Source organism: Dipteris shenzhenensis, chromosome 8 (genome assembly GCF_047967505.1).
Source record: "Dipteris shenzhenensis isolate YYH24624 ecotype China chromosome 8, Dip_SZ_1.0, whole genome shotgun sequence".
Classification (NCBI taxonomy): domain Eukaryota; kingdom Viridiplantae; phylum Streptophyta; class Polypodiopsida; order Gleicheniales; family Dipteridaceae; genus Dipteris; species Dipteris shenzhenensis.
The window spans coordinates 48,684,960-48,702,455 of record NC_141603.1 but is presented as its reverse complement, the minus strand read 5'-3'; the positions used below and the strand labels follow the sequence as shown (position 1 = coordinate 48,702,455).

Below are 17,496 nucleotides of genomic sequence, written 5' to 3'. Positions count from 1 at the left end.
CCTTCTTCAATAGCCGCTCAGCCACTCCACTTCCGCCAACCAATGGCTCGTCCACTTCCGCCAACCAATGGCGCCCGAATCTTCTTCGTCTTCATCTGTGTGTGTGATAACTTCTACTTCCTCAACTCCCCCTCATTCCTCCATCTGTGTGTGTGATAACTTCTACTTCCTCAACTCCCCCTCAACCCCTCGTCTTTGCTCCCCCTCATCCGTTCCCTCCTCCAAGCTTACCTCCCCCAGCTCGCCTTCCTTGCCCTCCTCCCTCCTTCGCCTCGTTCTGATTGTTCGTGCTCTTTCTTGGAACTCCAATAAAGCCAGTTCCACAATAAAACTCCCTTTGCTGGAAGACTCAGGAAGCTGCGTAGGAATCGCACAGTGGCGCACTGCTCAAAGGAAGGTTCACTACATCATGGTGAAATATTGGAGTTCGTTGACACACTGGTAGCTACCACTGGGCATCGGATTCTTAGAGCAACTCTTTTGAGAAGCCTGGACATGACTGTAAGAGGGTTGCGGCAAAACGTATGGTCTATCTCGCTTCCTTTTCCCAAAACGAACCTTCTCTACCACTTGGGATACTATTCACGACTCGGCTGTTTTTCAACTTGATTGTGATTTTTTGATTCAAGGAATAGGGGGAAAGAGTTTCCTCTTTTTCTGCACGAAGCCTTCTACTTAGATCCTGTTGCCATACCTTTTACAAGCTCTATCTATCTCCCTCCGTTCTTTTGATTGTTTGCTTGAATTTACTACGTGTTGTATGATTGTCTATACATACTTTTTTGCAGGGAGCTACGCTTGGAGGCTCTGATGTGAGATTTCGGTTCTCGACTTTGTTGAGAAGTCATCTACTACCAACTACTTTATAGCTTGCAAGTAGAGACGCAATGCTTCTCAAAAACTCGAAGATCAACAAGAGTGCCCCAAGTACCTTCCCTTTCATGCACTCATGTTTTGGCGAATTTTATTACATGTGTGTTTTGTTGTTGGGCAGCTCGGAAAGAAATACAGAAGAAGGGTTGTGTGTTGACGATGCATTGCTGGGATAGAACTGGACATGAGTCCTCCCCTTGTAGACGACGATAGTCGCTCAGAGTTCACGAATGATCATAGTACCTTCCTGCCCTCTCTTGGCTGTGGTGGCAGTTGGACTGCCTGGGGCAGCAAAAGAGGCAGCGCGTTGCCTCTTTTGCTGCCCCAGGCAGTCCAACTGCCACCACAGCATTTGTTCTTTCCTTTCGTTCTTTCCTTTCGGCGCCTCGCTTTCATCTCCCTTTCTCTGGTGGCTTATATTGTAATGCCCATCGTTATGATGGATATTAGCTTGTGTGCCGAGGTGTCGTCTGCGGCGTCCTATAGAGTTTTCACTTCCAGCACGAACAATTCGTAAAACTCGCTTTATATTCAATGCTTTACACACTCTTCCCATCTCTTAAAACCCCCCCAAAGCCCTTCTTTGTTATGCTCCTCTCTTCATCTTCAATATCTCCATCTCCATCTCCATCTCTATCTCTTTAGCTATGGCCGTCGAAACTGCTGTCTACTTCCCTGATGTCCGTGATAAGGCCGTCATCTTCCTCGGTGAAGAATGTGCTGATAAATCTGCTGAGCTTTTCGAGACTTTCCACCTCCCCGGTGGCCTCCTCCCCCTCCAGGATATCGTCGAAGGTGGCTGGGTCGAAGACACCGGCTTCGTCTGGATGGTCACCCGCCGTAGCCAGGAGCACCACTTCAAGAAGGCCAACCGCCATTGCGTGTACGATGAGCTCGTCACTTGCACCATCACGGAGAAGCGGATGAAGGATATCAGAGGCGTCAAAGCCAAGGATCTGCTGGTCTGGGTGCCTGTGAATGAGATTTATATCGACGAGAAGAACCCGGATAAGATCACCTTCAAGAGCATTATGGGTCTCTCGCGCTCGTTCCCGACCGACTCCTTCGCCAGAGGGGCGTAAATGAGAAGCTACTTGCTCGGATAGTAAAGCGGGGCAGCGGCTTGTAGGATTCGTTGGTGTGTTCCCATGTGAGCGCGCTTTCAGATCCTATATGTAGGCTATCGATAGCACGAATCGTAAAACGAATTTGACGATTCCTTCCGTCTTTGTTACCATTTATACGATTCCACTTCATCTATCAATTGAACCTTTAGCCTTTTTGACCTACCAACAAGTCGAGCAGGTGGCGTGGCGTAGCGTGGTGGCAGTTGTCATACTTGCTATGAATGAACGTATAAGTTGTCATACTTGCATAGCCATTATCGGGGTCTGCAGCAAGTATCCCAATCATGATATAGCCGATTTGGCTTGTGGAGGAATATGCCAGCATACGTTTCATACTTGTTTGAGTAACGGCGATTAAATTTCCCAAAATCATGCTAGAAATGGCTAGTATTCCCGAAGCTATATGCCATTCATCAGACGGATATGAAAAAGTAATACCGAAAAGTCGAGTGGACGAGGCTGGAGCTGCAAGATGATTTAGATTGTCCCGCTTGCCTGCGAGCCGATTGTAGCAATGTGTTTGAGTTTCGTTAAGAGAGCCGTGAATCTACTGTTAGTCGGGGTTGTGGCCTCGCAAATCTCTGTTCTCACCTTGTCTCCTAGCCGTAACAGTAATCTCTTTTTTTTGTGACAGTGGTCACGGTAGCTTCTCCAATAACAAGAAACTCAATGACCTGGTCGGCCATCTCACACATTCTTCCATCCTAGTGCCTTACCACGGGTGGTGGGTATCACTCGAGTTTTGCTGCTGGCACTTGCATTTTGTGCTCGTCTTCCGCGGATTCTAACTCCATTATGGCACTCTCGTGTGCAGGCGAATAAGTCACAGGACGCATCATCAAAATCACAGGACGCTCGTGAGGGAAATTTCGTATAGAGTGAGGCAGAGTATATCAGAAACGGGAGAACAGGAATAGGATTTTCTTCGTCCCCGACAGGCACGGCTTCATTATCTTGGGGCGATTCCTTCGCTGACAAATGCACCTATCATATGTTGCACCTATAATTCCTGAAGGATTGGAACTAATGGAATCTACATCTCGGAGGTGGTGGCAGTTGGACTGCCTGGGGCAGCAAAAGAGGCAACGCGTTAATGCGCTGCCTCTTTTGCTGCCCCAGGCAGTCCAACTGCCACCACCTCCGAGATGTAGATTCCATTAGTTAACGCGCTGCCTCTTTTGCTGCCCCAGGCAGTCCAACTGCCACCACAGCATTTGAACTGTGGGAAGTGTGGGAAGGCATACACACCATAGCCTGGGGCAGCAAAAGAGGCAGCGCGTTAACGCGCTGCCTCTTTTGCTGCCCCAGGCTATGGGATGTACGCCTTTCTGTATAGTCTAATTAGTCTGCATTTTGGTGTCGGATTTTATCTCCTCGGGCTCTTCACGACTTTTTCTTGCTCCATTTTGTTTCGTTACTCCATTTTGCTTGCATTGCTCGGTGGTTGTTGCTTAGGACTCGATGGTGTTCACAGGTTCTTTGTTGACTTGGTTGTGTAGCAGCCCGAGGTATCATTTCATTTTATAAGACTTGCCATCAAAAATTTGTGCCCATATTCTACAAACCATATATACGAGGCATGTATGTGGTTGCTAGAGTTACCCAGAGTCATGCAAGGGAGGGGAACTTGGACTGTGAAGGGCAGTAAAAGAGGCAGCGCGTTAACGCGCTGCCTCTTTTGTTGCCCCAGGCAGTCCAAGACCCGCTCCCATGTGAGGCATTCAAGTGATATTCAACTCTTGAACGGATGAAAGAAGTTCACAAAACAAATGAGCGAGTGCAAGTCCAATGTTCAAGTGTAGAGAGATACGAGGAAAACTTTTAGAAAACCTTGTAGACCATCGGCATCTAGGTAGCATTTCGAAGACAGTCCTATTTATGCTCTAGAATTGCATGAGAGACCAAAAGAGACAGCGCGTTAACGCGTTGCCTATTTTGGTCCCTCGGGCAGTCCAATAGTCCCCTCCTTGCATAGCGATCAAAAGACCATGTGACCTATCCCTCCAAGAGTCCAATAGCATTCCAAAGACCATAAGACCTGTATACCAAAGCATACTTGGAGACAAAAGATGAAATAGTCGAAGCAACCTCTTGTGAGTATTTATACATGGAGGATTGAGTAGAAAAGCCTTGCTGAAAAGCGTTCATCAGAGACAGCTTGAGATGCCAAAAAGGACAGCACGTTAATGCGCTGTCCTTTTTCGCTTCTCAAGGTGTCTTTTCATGAGGGTAAGGGGTAGGCATAGAAGTGCATATTTGCCACTGCAATTCCATATATCTAAGTGTATAGATACCACTGCAAGTTGATATACTATGTGCATTGGAGATGAAACTTTTTCTTTTAGGACACAAGTGGGTGAATGTTCCCTAAACTGGAAATCAATTGCATTGGTAGATACATGTATTTTTGTCTAGATATGTAAAATGATATTTATTCATAAGTGTGAGTTTACACACCTTTGCATTCATATATGTCAGCAATTTGAGATATTTGTCTGAAGCTTTTTCCTTATGAGGTGTACACACTTCATTATCTGTTTGGGGCTTTGCCCTCGTGATATGTATTGCATATGTTTTCATAAACAAACCCTTTATCATATATATATGTGAAAAAGCTCTCATGTTTTTTTGAGCATATGGAAAGATTTGAGAAGACCTTTGAACCTGCCATAGGTTATACTCTATCTGTTGTTACATGTTGTTTCTTGTTTTTAGTTTTGGTTTTTATTGAAAAGGTTTTGAGAACTATGATTGGAAAAATGCCTTGTTTTTTGTCTTTTCAGGATGACAGGAAAAAAAGGCAGAAAAGTTCAAGTGGCACATTCTACAAAGGTGACAAGAGGAACAAAAGTAGATCACAATGTTGAATCATCAGTAGGTGGAACCGAAGAGCAAGAAAGTGTGGTGGGTCTAGAGGTTGAAGTATCATCAACTCAAAGAGATGAAGGTCCAAGAGTGGAGGAGGATGAGTTGGATGATAGTGAAGTTCAGGTGGAAGGAGGAGGTGATGTGATTGGCAAATGTAGGATGCTTGATTCAAACCAGTGTCCTCGCATTCCCTTGTGTAGGTTGATACCTTATGCAAGAGTGAGAGGACTTCGTGATGATGTATCTTCACTCAAAAGTACATTTCAAGTGGAGGGCTATCTCCCGGAGAAAGGGTCTTTCATTGTATCTGTCTGCAAGAGTGATGGAGGGGAGATAGTTGTGACAGATGATATGAGGAAGAGTTGGTCTCCCACCTAGAGAGAGGTGGATGAGGAGTTTGAGAAAGATGTGATGTCTAACACTGACTTTCATTTTATGTCGCAAAAGATGTTATTTGTTTGGGAGGGCAATCATAGGACCACTGCATGGATGAGTGTTATCAAGGAAATCTTTCCTACAAACAAGAAAAGACATGTACGAGTGGTATGCACAATAATTGACCCAAGGAAAATTAGTGAGATTGCTCTCTTGGCAGGGCTACAACGAATGAATTCGTAAGTACATGGACTCTTTGAATCTTCTCCACATTTGTGTTTTATGCTACTTTGCATTTATTGATTGGGTTGTGTACTTTATTGTTTGTTTTCTAGCATGAATGAACATGCCATTATCAAACCCAGTCTAAGAGACATACTCATAAATGCACACAACATTTGTGAGTGTGACTCTATGGTGTTTATGAAAACATTGTCTTTGAGTGAGATCAAATCAATAGAGAATTGGAGGGCTCAAGAGAGTAAAGGGAAGAAGCCATGGTTTCCATTGACAAGAGGTTATCTGGCAAGGCTTGTCTTCCAGGTAGAATGTTGCATTTGTATTGATGCTTACTTCTTTATCACTCCTTTGCTTTCTCTAATTGGAACTTATGTATGTAGGTTGAGTACAATACAGAGCTTAAAAAAGCAATGGACAAAATATCTACAAAGCTACCTTTAGATCAAAGGGGAGAGGCAGAAGGAAAGCAGCGTACCATAATTCAAAAGAGAATTGCTGATAGGATGGGAAAGGTGTGAATTGAATTTTCTATACTTTGTTGCATTTATTTTGAAGTTAAGTGACTGACATGTCATCTTTGGATAGGTGTTGAATTGTATAGATCCTGGTCTTGGAGAGGCTTGGTTGGAAAAGTTGTTTGCCTTGCGCTTTGATGGTGCGGACTCTTGCGTGACATTGGAGAAGCTCCAACTCATTGCAAAGTCTGATTTGAGATTAGAAAAAAAAAATATTTTCCTTTCTTTGTTAGAAGCCACTAAACCTATGCGAGACATGTACTTCATGCCTGTGGGCGACCTTGAGTATAGAGGGTGTGTTTCTTCTACCAATACAAATCATCTTTCATGGTGTTTGTTTGTTTCTTGCCAATAACATGACTCTTATTTTTTTATTATAAAATTGCGTCAACTTTTACTGTTTAGGTGGATTAGTAGAGAGATATTTTTGGAGAAGGTGGAGAGACAGTCATTGAAAGTGCTTGAAGATTTGAGGGTAATCACAACAATGGGCATGCCTTTGGATACCCCTAAGGATTACACATTGCAGCAATACATGGAGGATATAAAACTGGAGGGGAGAAAACATATGTTTGTGGTGCTAAGATCAAAGGAAACAAAGATGGAGAGCAAGGGTGGAAAAAAAGGAGATGGACTATCTGAGTTGGACATGGCTGCCCATAGGGTGGTTTATAGGTATGTTGTCAATTCATTCGAAGGTTCATTTTTCATTTGTCTATTTTTGTGCTATTGATTCATGTACTTACACAATCATTGATGGTTGTTCCACTTGATTTTTTGACCTTTTGATGGTTTGGGACATCCAATTTTTTTGTGTTTCTTGGTTGATAGATATCTCTCCCGCTTGGCAATAGAGAAAAGGATCTCTGACATTCCAAATTTGTGCAAGAGTTGGGTGGAGATTGGTCATGCTGCATGCATGTATCCACCTGGCATGCACCGTCTCTCTCAATGGGAATTAGCACATTGTCCCTGGTGGATAGATTTTCCTAAAGGACAAGTACTGGTGCGAGAAAGAGACTTGTACAATACTTATGCTTCACAAAAAGCCAATGAAGCAAGTAAGGACAAAGTGGAGGGAAGCTCAAGGAGAGATAAGAAAGAGAAAGAGAAACAAGAACATCCTCCAGAAAAAGGTAAGGAAGATACAATATGATTGTTTGTTGATGCTGTCTTCAATTTGTTTTGACATTGCATTAATAAGTTTATGATTGTTCTCTTTCTAGATGAGGGACCATCTAGTCCTATGCGGCATGAAATGGATCACATAGAGAGTGCAGGTAAGGGTGTTGTTGTGTTCTGCATATGTAGTTGTTCCTTTAACACTAGTTTTACTTGTAATTAATTTGCTTTTGCATATAGGTGGAGAATCAATCTCGGGACTTGTGAAGCAATACGTGTTCCATCGATCACAGTCACCTCTCTAAAAGAAATGATAAGTATGCTATTTTGCATGAGTTTTTTATTACAGTGGCTAGTCGAGATCAGGACTACAAGAGGATGGGTAAGAAGGTGAAGTGGGCTTCAGATTTTATATTGCTCGATTTTCCATCTGGCTATCCACTTGATGAGAGAGGATCCACTCCTACTTGGAATGTCTTGCTCGAGGACCATGTGCGGCATGGGCTTGCAGTTGCATCAGCTTCTTTGTCTGATAGTGGTTGGTTGGCATGCATATGTCCTTTGGTAGGTAAGGCACAATACCACAATTGACATTTCACATTTTTGTTTCCATTCTACTAGTTTTAAATAAAATTAATTGCTTGTAGGACAATGTATTGGTTGGATGGAACGGTTTGCATATGTCCAGGGCTTGGAGGTTATCAGACGTGTGATCATTCATGACAAGTTTCCATATGGATTTTGTAGAGAACATGATAAAAGTGTTAAGGTAAGCTACCATTCCATGCATTCTATGTTTGCATTCCATGATAAAAGTGTCTTTGACAAATGTCTCCTCGTTGGTCCTATGCATGCTATGTTTGGAAGGATAAGTCCTATGCATGCTATCTTTGCCATCTTTCATGCTATAATGCTTGCTAGTTGAAGTCAATATACTATACATGTTTTTCTCCATGTGGTTTCCAGATGCAATCTTCAGTATTAGCTCTAATACGTAGAGCAAAGAAGAATCCAATAGTTTTTTGGGAGGAGAGCTTTCCACTTTTCCAACAGCTTTTGATTGATCCACGTGAAGATGTCTGGACTCATTACATACCTCCCTCTGCAAGGACAATCGTGCCTATGTCTTCTCAGCTAGCACGAGGTGGACTAGAGAGGAGTAGTTTTTTTGTAGGTTGCATTATGTCTCTTCTCTGTGTTCCTGGAGGGCTGGTTCTAGAGATGGGTTGTGGTACAGCCCCTCTTATGCGTGCTTGTCAGGCCATTGGCAGGCCTTGTTTTTCATTTGATTCAGACAACAGTATTATGGCTAGCATTGTTGAGCCACTTGTGGCAGATCGTTCTGGAAAACGGATCAGGTCAGAGCATGATGGAGAGGGGGAAGAAGAGAGAGTGGAACCTGTCACAAACCCCTTTGATGACTAGTATGCTACTGGCCCTGAGTTTTTTTGTTATATATTTTGAATGCTAAAATTGAGGACTTTGAAAGTGTTATTTAGCATCTTTATAATATGGTAGATAGTGAACATTTACGGGTGCCTTTGAATCAAGAAAGTACAAATTTTGATGCTTTGGATAGTGTTTGTAAGGCCTTGATCTAGCAATTGATTTTTTTTGCTTTTTGTTGGTAGCGAATTGTCTTTTGTATAACACATAAGGATGGCAAGACTTTCTTCTTGTTGGAAATTATTTTCATTGTTCCACTTTGACTTACTTTCCTTTGAAATGTATGTTTTGTTGTAGTTTGTTGCCATGCTATGCAGAAAAAATGGCAAGATTCATGACAGCCGACAAGAGATATGATGAGTGGCAATTAGATAAACCACATGCGCGCAACTACTTTCTTGATGATGAATGTCAGGGGGATTAGAACATGGTTTAAAACACCATTTTGTTCATAGACTGATAGTTGTTGTGGTGAACCATGGATACATTTGGAAAGTTTTGGTCTAGTGCATTTTGCGGGTGAAGTGGTATTTCAATAGTCATCTATGTTATGAGTTTGGTAATTAGTTTATGTTCTTCAAGTGAAAGATAGGGTGGATTGTAAGTCTGATTATTGGTATGCTTATTATGACAACATCTTGCTATAGTAAGTTCGGTTTCAAATTTGTTCTCATCGGAGGAATTGTAAAAAAACTCGCTCGCTTCATTGGGCCCGCTCGCTTTTTCTCGCTCGCTCTATTGTTGCAAAATTTCTCTTTGATCAAATTTGTTCATGCTTTGGTTGTCCTTTGGAAATTCTCACTGATGGAGGAACCTCTTTTAGAAATGAACTAATTGAAGATGTGGTGCATAAGCTAAAGATAAATCATAGCATGTCCACGCCATACTATCCCCAATGTAATGGCTTGGTTGAGAAAACAAATGGATTGTTGTGCAATTCAATGGGAAAGCTTGTTGACACCAAGAAAAGGCATTGGGATAGGCACTTGGTAGAAGTTTTATGGGCTTACAGAACCACACACAAGCTAGCTATTGGGTTTACACCATTCCAACTAGTGTATGGAATAAAAGCCATTTTACCCATTGAATTGGAGATACATACTCTTCACATAGCTGTTGCAAGAATAGAAGGACAGGAGGATGCCTATGATAAACACTTGGTATAGCTAGAAGCCTTGGATGAATGCAGATTACAGGCCTTACAAAACTTGGAATCTTCTCAAAAAAGGCACAAGGCCCGTTTTGACACCAAATTACGCAAGAAGAAAGATATTGCAGAAGAAGATTTGGTAATGAGATTTGATAGCTGTCTGGACAAGCAGCTAGGCAAAAAGTTTATCAATCGATGGGAGGGACCATATCGAGTCAAAAAGAAGTTCACGAATGGAACCTATCAGCTTGAGGAGGTTGATGGCATGGTGATACCCGGACGCACCAATGAGTATCACCTTAAATTCTTCTATGCTCGACCACCTTGAGGGCTAGCAGACCCTCTTTGTACTAGAGAGGATCTGCTGGGGGGGGAAGATGTGACGCCAAAAATTGATATTTTTAATTTGGCATTGGTATTGTCTCTTGACTTTCTCAATATTTTAACAGTCTTGAGCATCTTGTGATGGGACACATGGCAAATATAGCCAAAAAGGACATGGATGGTGACATACGTGCTTATGTGATTGATGGGGAAAGGAATCTACAAGTAGCAATTGTAAATGGGTGAAGGAGGGTAACAAAATCTCTATAAAAGGAGCCCTCCTCTCCCTTGTTCATCAATCTCTTCCACCATTAAGCCTCATGTTGCTGTAGCTCTAGTCTCCCCAAGCCTCTTCCATGAGCCTTCTCTCTCTTGTAGATATTCTCTTATGTAGACTCTTGAGTCCATCTCTCTCTAGTTTATTCTCTCTCTATGAGTAGTCTTGGAGCTTCTGCTCCCTCTTGTATGTATGAAACCTCTTCTTCTCCCTTGTATTTGTAGTGTTGGAGTGGATTCTCACTCTATTTATAATGAAGGTCACTTCAGGTTCTCTCTCTCTTGAGTGTCTCTTCCCTTTTCTTTCTTTCAAAGCCTTAAAAGTTCTTTCTATTCGGCTGCTCACTGTGTACACATGGTCCATCTGGCCACCATGCAAACTTCTTCCCCTCTTCTAGGCAAAATCTATGAGGGGTGGATTGTTGATGAAGGTGGAGTCTTGAGGGAGCATCCTACTCAGGCGAAATTAGCATGGGTGGAGGGTAGTTTTCATGATAGTTTGACCCCCCTGTTAGTATTTTACTAATAACTTTCTACTTGATAGTCCGATTTTAATGAAATTCATATCAACACGAAGTTCTCTTTAAGGCACATGTTTATATATGATCAGATCTTGAATCAGATACTGTTGCAAAAAGTTATGATTCTCTGTGTCTGATAGTCTGTTTTCATGATAGTTTTTATCTTGTTTCAATAACGTATCGCTCTTCTCTTTGGCGCAGGCCGGCTCACTGAGATTATGGCCTTTGCTGATCCTTTCCTTCTCCCTATGCTTGATTACAACATCACTTGGGATGTTACCATCTTCATTCTCATCTGAGGGAGGAAAGTATGGTGTGGTATCTTAGCATAAAAGCTTCTTTCTAATGTCCCATTCTTAATGATAAATATCTTTGTCAGTCAGTTTGAAAGCAGCAAGAAGTGAAGAGGTGAGTGAAGTTTATTACCCCCAACTTCATGTCACAGTATGCCACCTTAGTTGGCTGAGTTTGGTTTGAGACCCACATATAGGGTTCACCTATTCTTTTGTACTTAGAGTTCTTTTGGCTTTCAAAACTAAAAAGAGGAAAACTATTTTCAACCTGCACCTTTGTGTATATTTCCCCATTGTGTATGTGAGAATGCCACAAGTGAGACTCCTTCCTTCTCTACCATCAAGGATCGTCGAATTATACCTTGCAAAGTCAGCTCCCTCAAAATCAAAACCACTACCTCTTCAATGGTCCCCTGAGGGACTGGAAGGAGTATGCGTAGCAAATGAAGCCTTATTTGGAAACACCTTACTAGTGGAAAAGTTACCCCACAGTTCCCAACATAAAAAGTTTTGAAAATATAAGCCACATGTATAGATGAAGCTTGATCAAGAGACTTCAGAAAAAGAAAGTCAAGAAGAGCCTAACAAATTAATAAATGAAACTATGCCACCTAGTACACATGACACATGTCAGGCTAGTTCAACCCCATCAGAGGCTGATCTTCGAGAAGTGCCAGAATACTTCAAGAATTACACAAGTGGCAGTGTGCCAATAGCACTGCCAAGACCACTAAGAGAATCTGAAGTTCAAGAAACTGATAGCATTGGAGAACCTCCAATCTATGAGGGACTAGCAAAAACACACACAATAAACCTCGCCCTTGAAGGGGAGGAAGAAAATTTGGTTTTTTATGGGAAACAGCTTTGTCAAGAAGATGAAACCAAACTCAAAGCACTCCTAATGGAATACCGTGATTGCCTAGCATGGTCATACAAAGAGATGAAAGGAATTTCACCAGAAGTGGCAGTACACACGATACCTATAAGGGAAGGTGCTCACCCTAAGGTATGTGTCCCTTATCGCACAAATCCTAAATATGGCACCATGGTTTATGACGAGCTGGAAAAACTCCTAAATGCCGGATGTAAGAAAACAATACAACATCTGTGCTCAACAGATAATAGGATCTCGTATGCAAGAGAGAAAAGCAGATAGTATGGAGAATCAAAAATTTGATTACTGTAAAACTGATACAATAAAGGGCGCTACCTCCCAGCCGTGCACTCCTATGTGAGAAGCTTCGATGGCATGCTGAAAATAGTAGAGGACGGAGGCTAGATGCTAAGGAATCAGGGTTGTTGTAGCCAGTGATGAATATGGGCTTCATAGACTTGCTCTTATATAGCCACCAGTCGTAGTCGGTTAGACCCAATTGGGAGACCGACCCAGTCAGCCCAAAACAGCCGACTGGAGGTTGGTCCTGAAAAACCGACCACATGTTAGAACCATGGTGCAGAATAGAGCAACTATCCTATGGTCTCCACTCGCCCGTCTGGGGCTCTAAACGATGGGCCTTGCAACTTGAGAGTGGGCTGCCCTGGGAAATGCTCCATCTACCCTCAGTGTGATCAGCCATGGGATGCCTTCCCACACTTGCATGTAGCCTAGTTGGTAGTGTGCCAACTCTATCTGAAGCCGTCTAGCCATCAGGTCACACATGGCCCCCATGTGGTATCCAAACCAGGATCTACTGGATAACCTAGCTACTCAAATGCCTTCTCCTCATATGGGGGGATTACAAGTAGAGTTAGCTAGTTCCCGCGTAGTTTCATGAGAGTGGAGCATTGATATCTAACACCCCCCTCAATGTCCACCTATAAGTGAACTACTTTTTCGGCCCAATGCCAAGTCGATGAAGATGCCTCTATAGCAAGTCTCTTCCAAGAGCCTTCGTGAAGATGTCCACAACATTCTCTGTAGTCGGACAGTACACCAAGTCAACCTCTCCATCCATGATGAGCTCACGTACAAAGTGATATTGAATCTCAATGTGTTTTGTGCGAGCGTGGTACACAAGGTTATTTGCAATTGCCATGCAACTCTAATTGTCACATGATAACTGCATAGGCTTGTTCTGCACTGCACCCATGTCCCCTAAAATCCTCCTCAACCACATTGCCTCACAAGAAGCAAAACATGCTGATTTGTACTCATCCTCGGTAGAAGAAAGAGCAACTCTAGGTTGCTTCTTGCCGACCCATGACACAGCTCTAGATCCAAGTGAGAAATAGTAATGTGTCACTGATCTCTTACTGTCCACGTCTCCTGCCCAATTCAAGTCACAGAATCCGGTCAAGATGTCGCCCTTGGTATAGGTGATGCCATAATCAAGTGTGCCTTTGATGTATTTCAGCACTCACATTCCTGCCCTCCAATGGTTCTCCCGGGGCTTATTGGAAAACCTGCTTCGTACACCAGTCACAAAGCTGATGTCCGGCCGCGTGTTGCACAAGTAAATCAGGCTGCCCACAAGCCTTCTGTACTTTGCTTTCGTCCTCCAGTGGTGATGAATCCTCGTTTGAGAGCTTCACGTCAACCTCCATAGGGGTGCCAACTATCTTGCACTCAGCCATGCCAAATGCCTTCAGTATCTCTCCAACATACTTTAGCTGTGAGATGATCTCTTTTGGCTCTTGCCAAACTTCAATCCCCAAATAGAAATGCATCAGTCCGAGGTCTGTCATTTCAAACTTCAGTTTTGTCTGCGAGATCTTTTCTTCATGGTTCCCTGTTATGACAAGGTCATCCACATAAAGGACCACGATCATACAATTGCCTCCTTCTCTTTAGATGTACAAATTTGCATCAGATGGTAAGCAACATCGGCATCCCTTTCCTAAAGAGGCCAGCAGGGCAAAGGCTCCTCTAGAGCTCGTTCACACGGACCTCTGCGGAAAGATGGAGACGAAAGCTTTGGGTGGTTCCTACTACTTCATGACACTGATCGACGACTACAGTAGAAGGATATGGATATACTTCCTGAAGACTAAAGATGAGTCTTTTAGTAAGTTCAAGGAATGGCATGTAATGGTCGAGAAAGAAACGGGGAGGAAGGTGAAGAAATTGATATCAGATAGAGGTGGAGAGTTCACATCAACTAAATTTGAAAGTTACTGCAAAAGTCACGAGATCAAGAGGCAGAAACCCCCGCCACATACATCACAGCAAAATGGAGTAGCAGAGTGCAAGATGCGCATCATCTGCGAAATGGGTAGGAGTATGATGAAAGGGAAAGATTTGCAAAGAATTTCTGGGCTGAAGCATGTAACAGGATAGTTTACATTCTAAATCATAGCTACACGAAGGCTGTGAATGGGATGACTCCACTGCAAGCCTTTTCTGGTAAGAAACCTTCAGCTGCACATTTCAGAGTTTTTGGATGTGACTGTTTTGTGCATGTCCCTCATGCTAACAGGACCAAATGGGAACCAAAGTGTATTTTCTTGGGCTACAGTGAAGAGGCAAAGGGTTGCCGTCTCTATAACCCTGTTACCAAGAAGGTAATAGTAAGTTGCGATGTGGTCTTCTCAGAACAGCCGCATCAATTGGAGGAGGATGCTTCCTTCCCAGACAACCAGGACTAGGATATCCATCTAGTACAACCACCAATAGCAGACCAAACTCCCCCAATGGTGCTTGGGAGGATTCAAGATAAAGAAGAGGAAGAAGAGCCTGCAGAACCACAATGGCAATGGCCATTCCCGAAGTGGGTATAGCAGCTCTTGGATGACAGAGAACCTCCAGCCATTGAGGAGGAACCATCCGAACACTGCCGCGATCCAAGAGATTAGACGAGCAAAGAAGGGCATAGGAACACTTGGTCAACTATGCTTTGATGACATAGGTGATCCGTGCTGATGAACCCAAGTGTCTTGAAGAGGCACAGGGTGATGATAGGTGGATGGAGGCTATGCAGTCAGAGTATGGCTCTATAATGAAGAACAACACTTGGGACCTTCTGGATCGACCACCAAAACACAAGGTAATCGGCACCAATGGGTGTACAAGACCAAGTACAAGTCTGACGGCATGTTGGATAAGTACAAGGCTTGGCTCATGGCAAAAGGATTCTCGCAGGTACATGGTTTTGATTATCAGGATACTTTTGCTCCCACAGCTCGACTAACCACAATTTGCAGTGTTTTGGCTTTAGCTGCCCAAGGAAGTTGGCCCGTGTTTCAGATGGATGTAAAATCTACCTTTTTGAATGGAGATCTCAAGGAGGAGGTATACGTGGAACAACCACTAGGTTTTGTGATCCCCGGTTCACAAGGTAAAGTCTATAAACTAAAGAAGGCACTTTATGGGCTGAAACAGGCCCCACGAGCATGATACCAGTGGATTGATGCCTAGTTTTTGCAAAACGGGTTCAAGAGGAGCCCATCTGATGCAAATTTGTATATCTTTAAAGAAGGAGGCAGGTGTCTGATCGTGGTCCTTTATGTGGACGACCTTGTCATAACAGAGAACCATGAAGAGAAGATATCACAGACAAAGAAGTTGCTAGGAAGAGAGTTTGAAATGACAGGATTGATGCATTTCTATTTGGGAATTGAAGTTTAGCAAGAGCCAAAACATATCATTTCACAGCTGAAGTATGCTGGAGAGATATTGAAGGCATTTGGCATGGCTGAGTGCAAGATAGTTGGCACCCCTATGGAGGTTGATGTGAAACTCTCAAATGAGGATTCATCACCAATGGTGGACGAAGCGAAGTACAAAAGGCTTGTGGGCAGTTTGATTTACTTGTGCAACATGTTGCCGAACATCAGCTTTGCGACTGATGTACTAAGCAGGTTTTCCAATAAGCCTCGGGAGAACTTTTGGAGGGCAAGGATGTGGGTGTTGAAATACATCAAAGGCACACTTGGTTATGGCATCACCTATACCAAGGGCGACATCTTGACCAGATTCTATGACTTGGATTGGGCAACAGACATGGACAGCAAGAGATCAATGACAAGTTACTATTTCTCACTTGGATCTAGAGCTGTGTCATGGGTCAGCAAGAAGCAACCCACAGTTGCTCTTTCTTCTACCGAGGCTAAGTACAAATCAGCATGCTTTGCTTCTTGCGAGGCAGTATGGTAGAGGAGGACTTTAGGGGACATGGGTGTAGTGTAGAACAAGCCTACATAGTTATCATGTGACCATCAAAGTTGCATGGCGATTGCAAAGAACCCTATGTTCCACGCTCGCACAAAACACATTGAGATTCAATATCACTTTATACGCGAGCTCATCGTGGATGGAGAGGTCGACATGGTATACTGTTCAACAACAGAGAATGTTGCGGACATCTTCACGAAGGCTCTTGGAAGAGACTTGCTGGAGAGGCATCTTCATCGACTTGGCATTGGGCCGAAAAAGTAAGTTCACTTGCCGGTGGAGATTGAGGGGGGGTGTTAGATATCAATGCTCCAATCTCATGTAACTACGCCGGAACCAACTAACTCTACTTGTAAGCCCCCCATATGAGGAGAAGGCATTTGAGTAGCTCAGTTATCCGATAGGTCCTGGTTGGGACACCAGATGGGGGCCATGTGTGGCCTGATGGCTGGACAGCTTCAGATAGAGTTGGCACACCACCAACTAGGCTACATGCAAGTGTGGGAATGCATTCCATGATTGACCGCACTGAGGGTAGATGGAGCATTTCCTGGGCCAGCCCACTCTCGAGTTGCAGGGCCCGTTTGGAGCCTCAGATGATCCTAGATGGCTCTAGGAATGGAAAGTGTAGGTGAGTTGCTCTATTTTGTGCACCGGTTCTATCATGTGGTCAGTCACCTATTTCAGGACCAACCCCCAATCGGCCGTTTTGGGCAGACTGGGTCGGTCACTCAATTGGGTCTAACTGACTATGACTGGTAGCTATATAAGAGCAAGCCCGTGAAGCCCATTTCATCACTGGCTACAGCAAGCTAATTCCTTAGCATCTATCCTTCATCCTCTATTATTTCTATCATGCCATCGAAGCTTCTTTCACAAAAGCGCACGGTTGGGAGGCAGTGCCATCTATTGTATCAGTTTTACAGTAATCAAATTTTTTATTCTCCATACTATCTGTTTTTCTCTCTTTGTTACGAGATCCTGTTATCTATTGAGCACAGACATTGTATTGTTTTCTTACAATAGCATCTATACCCTTTCTGCTGCAGAGAATAACCAATAAAGATGCAACTTGGATCTCAACTCATCTGGCACATGAACATAGGCAATGCAACCAAAAACTTTCAAATGAGAAATATCTAGTTTCCTACTAGTATACCTCTCCTCTGGCATCATGCCATGTATTGCTGTAGTGGGAGTCCTGTTCATTATGTAGACTACTATAGCAACTGCTTCAGCCCAATAATAATATGTCA

The 17,496-nt window shown here is 43.3% G+C and overlaps 2 protein-coding genes across 2 annotated transcripts in view; both read left to right on the top strand.

Moving 5' to 3' along the window:
- The first annotated feature begins 1,477 nt into the window (after positions 1-1,477).
- LOC147899614 (uncharacterized) lies at positions 1,478-1,983 on the top strand. Its single transcript, XM_087378697.1, has one exon. The coding sequence runs from the start codon at positions 1,521-1,523 to the stop codon at positions 1,953-1,955; it is 435 nt and encodes a 144-aa protein (XP_087234823.1). The 5' UTR covers positions 1,478-1,520; the 3' UTR covers positions 1,956-1,983.
- A 4,260-nt stretch (positions 1,984-6,243) lies between these two features.
- Positions 6,244-17,496, top strand: part of LOC147899613 (uncharacterized) — a 40,028-nt gene continuing 28,775 nt past the window's right edge. The window contains exons 1-4 of the mRNA XM_087377758.1: positions 6,244-6,292; positions 6,404-6,673; positions 6,830-7,059; positions 7,225-7,278. Coding sequence (XP_087233884.1) covers positions 6,246-6,292; positions 6,404-6,673; positions 6,830-7,059; positions 7,225-7,278 — 601 coding nt within the window. The 5' untranslated portion in view covers positions 6,244-6,245. The remainder of the gene's footprint in view (positions 6,293-6,403; positions 6,674-6,829; positions 7,060-7,224; positions 7,279-17,496) is intronic.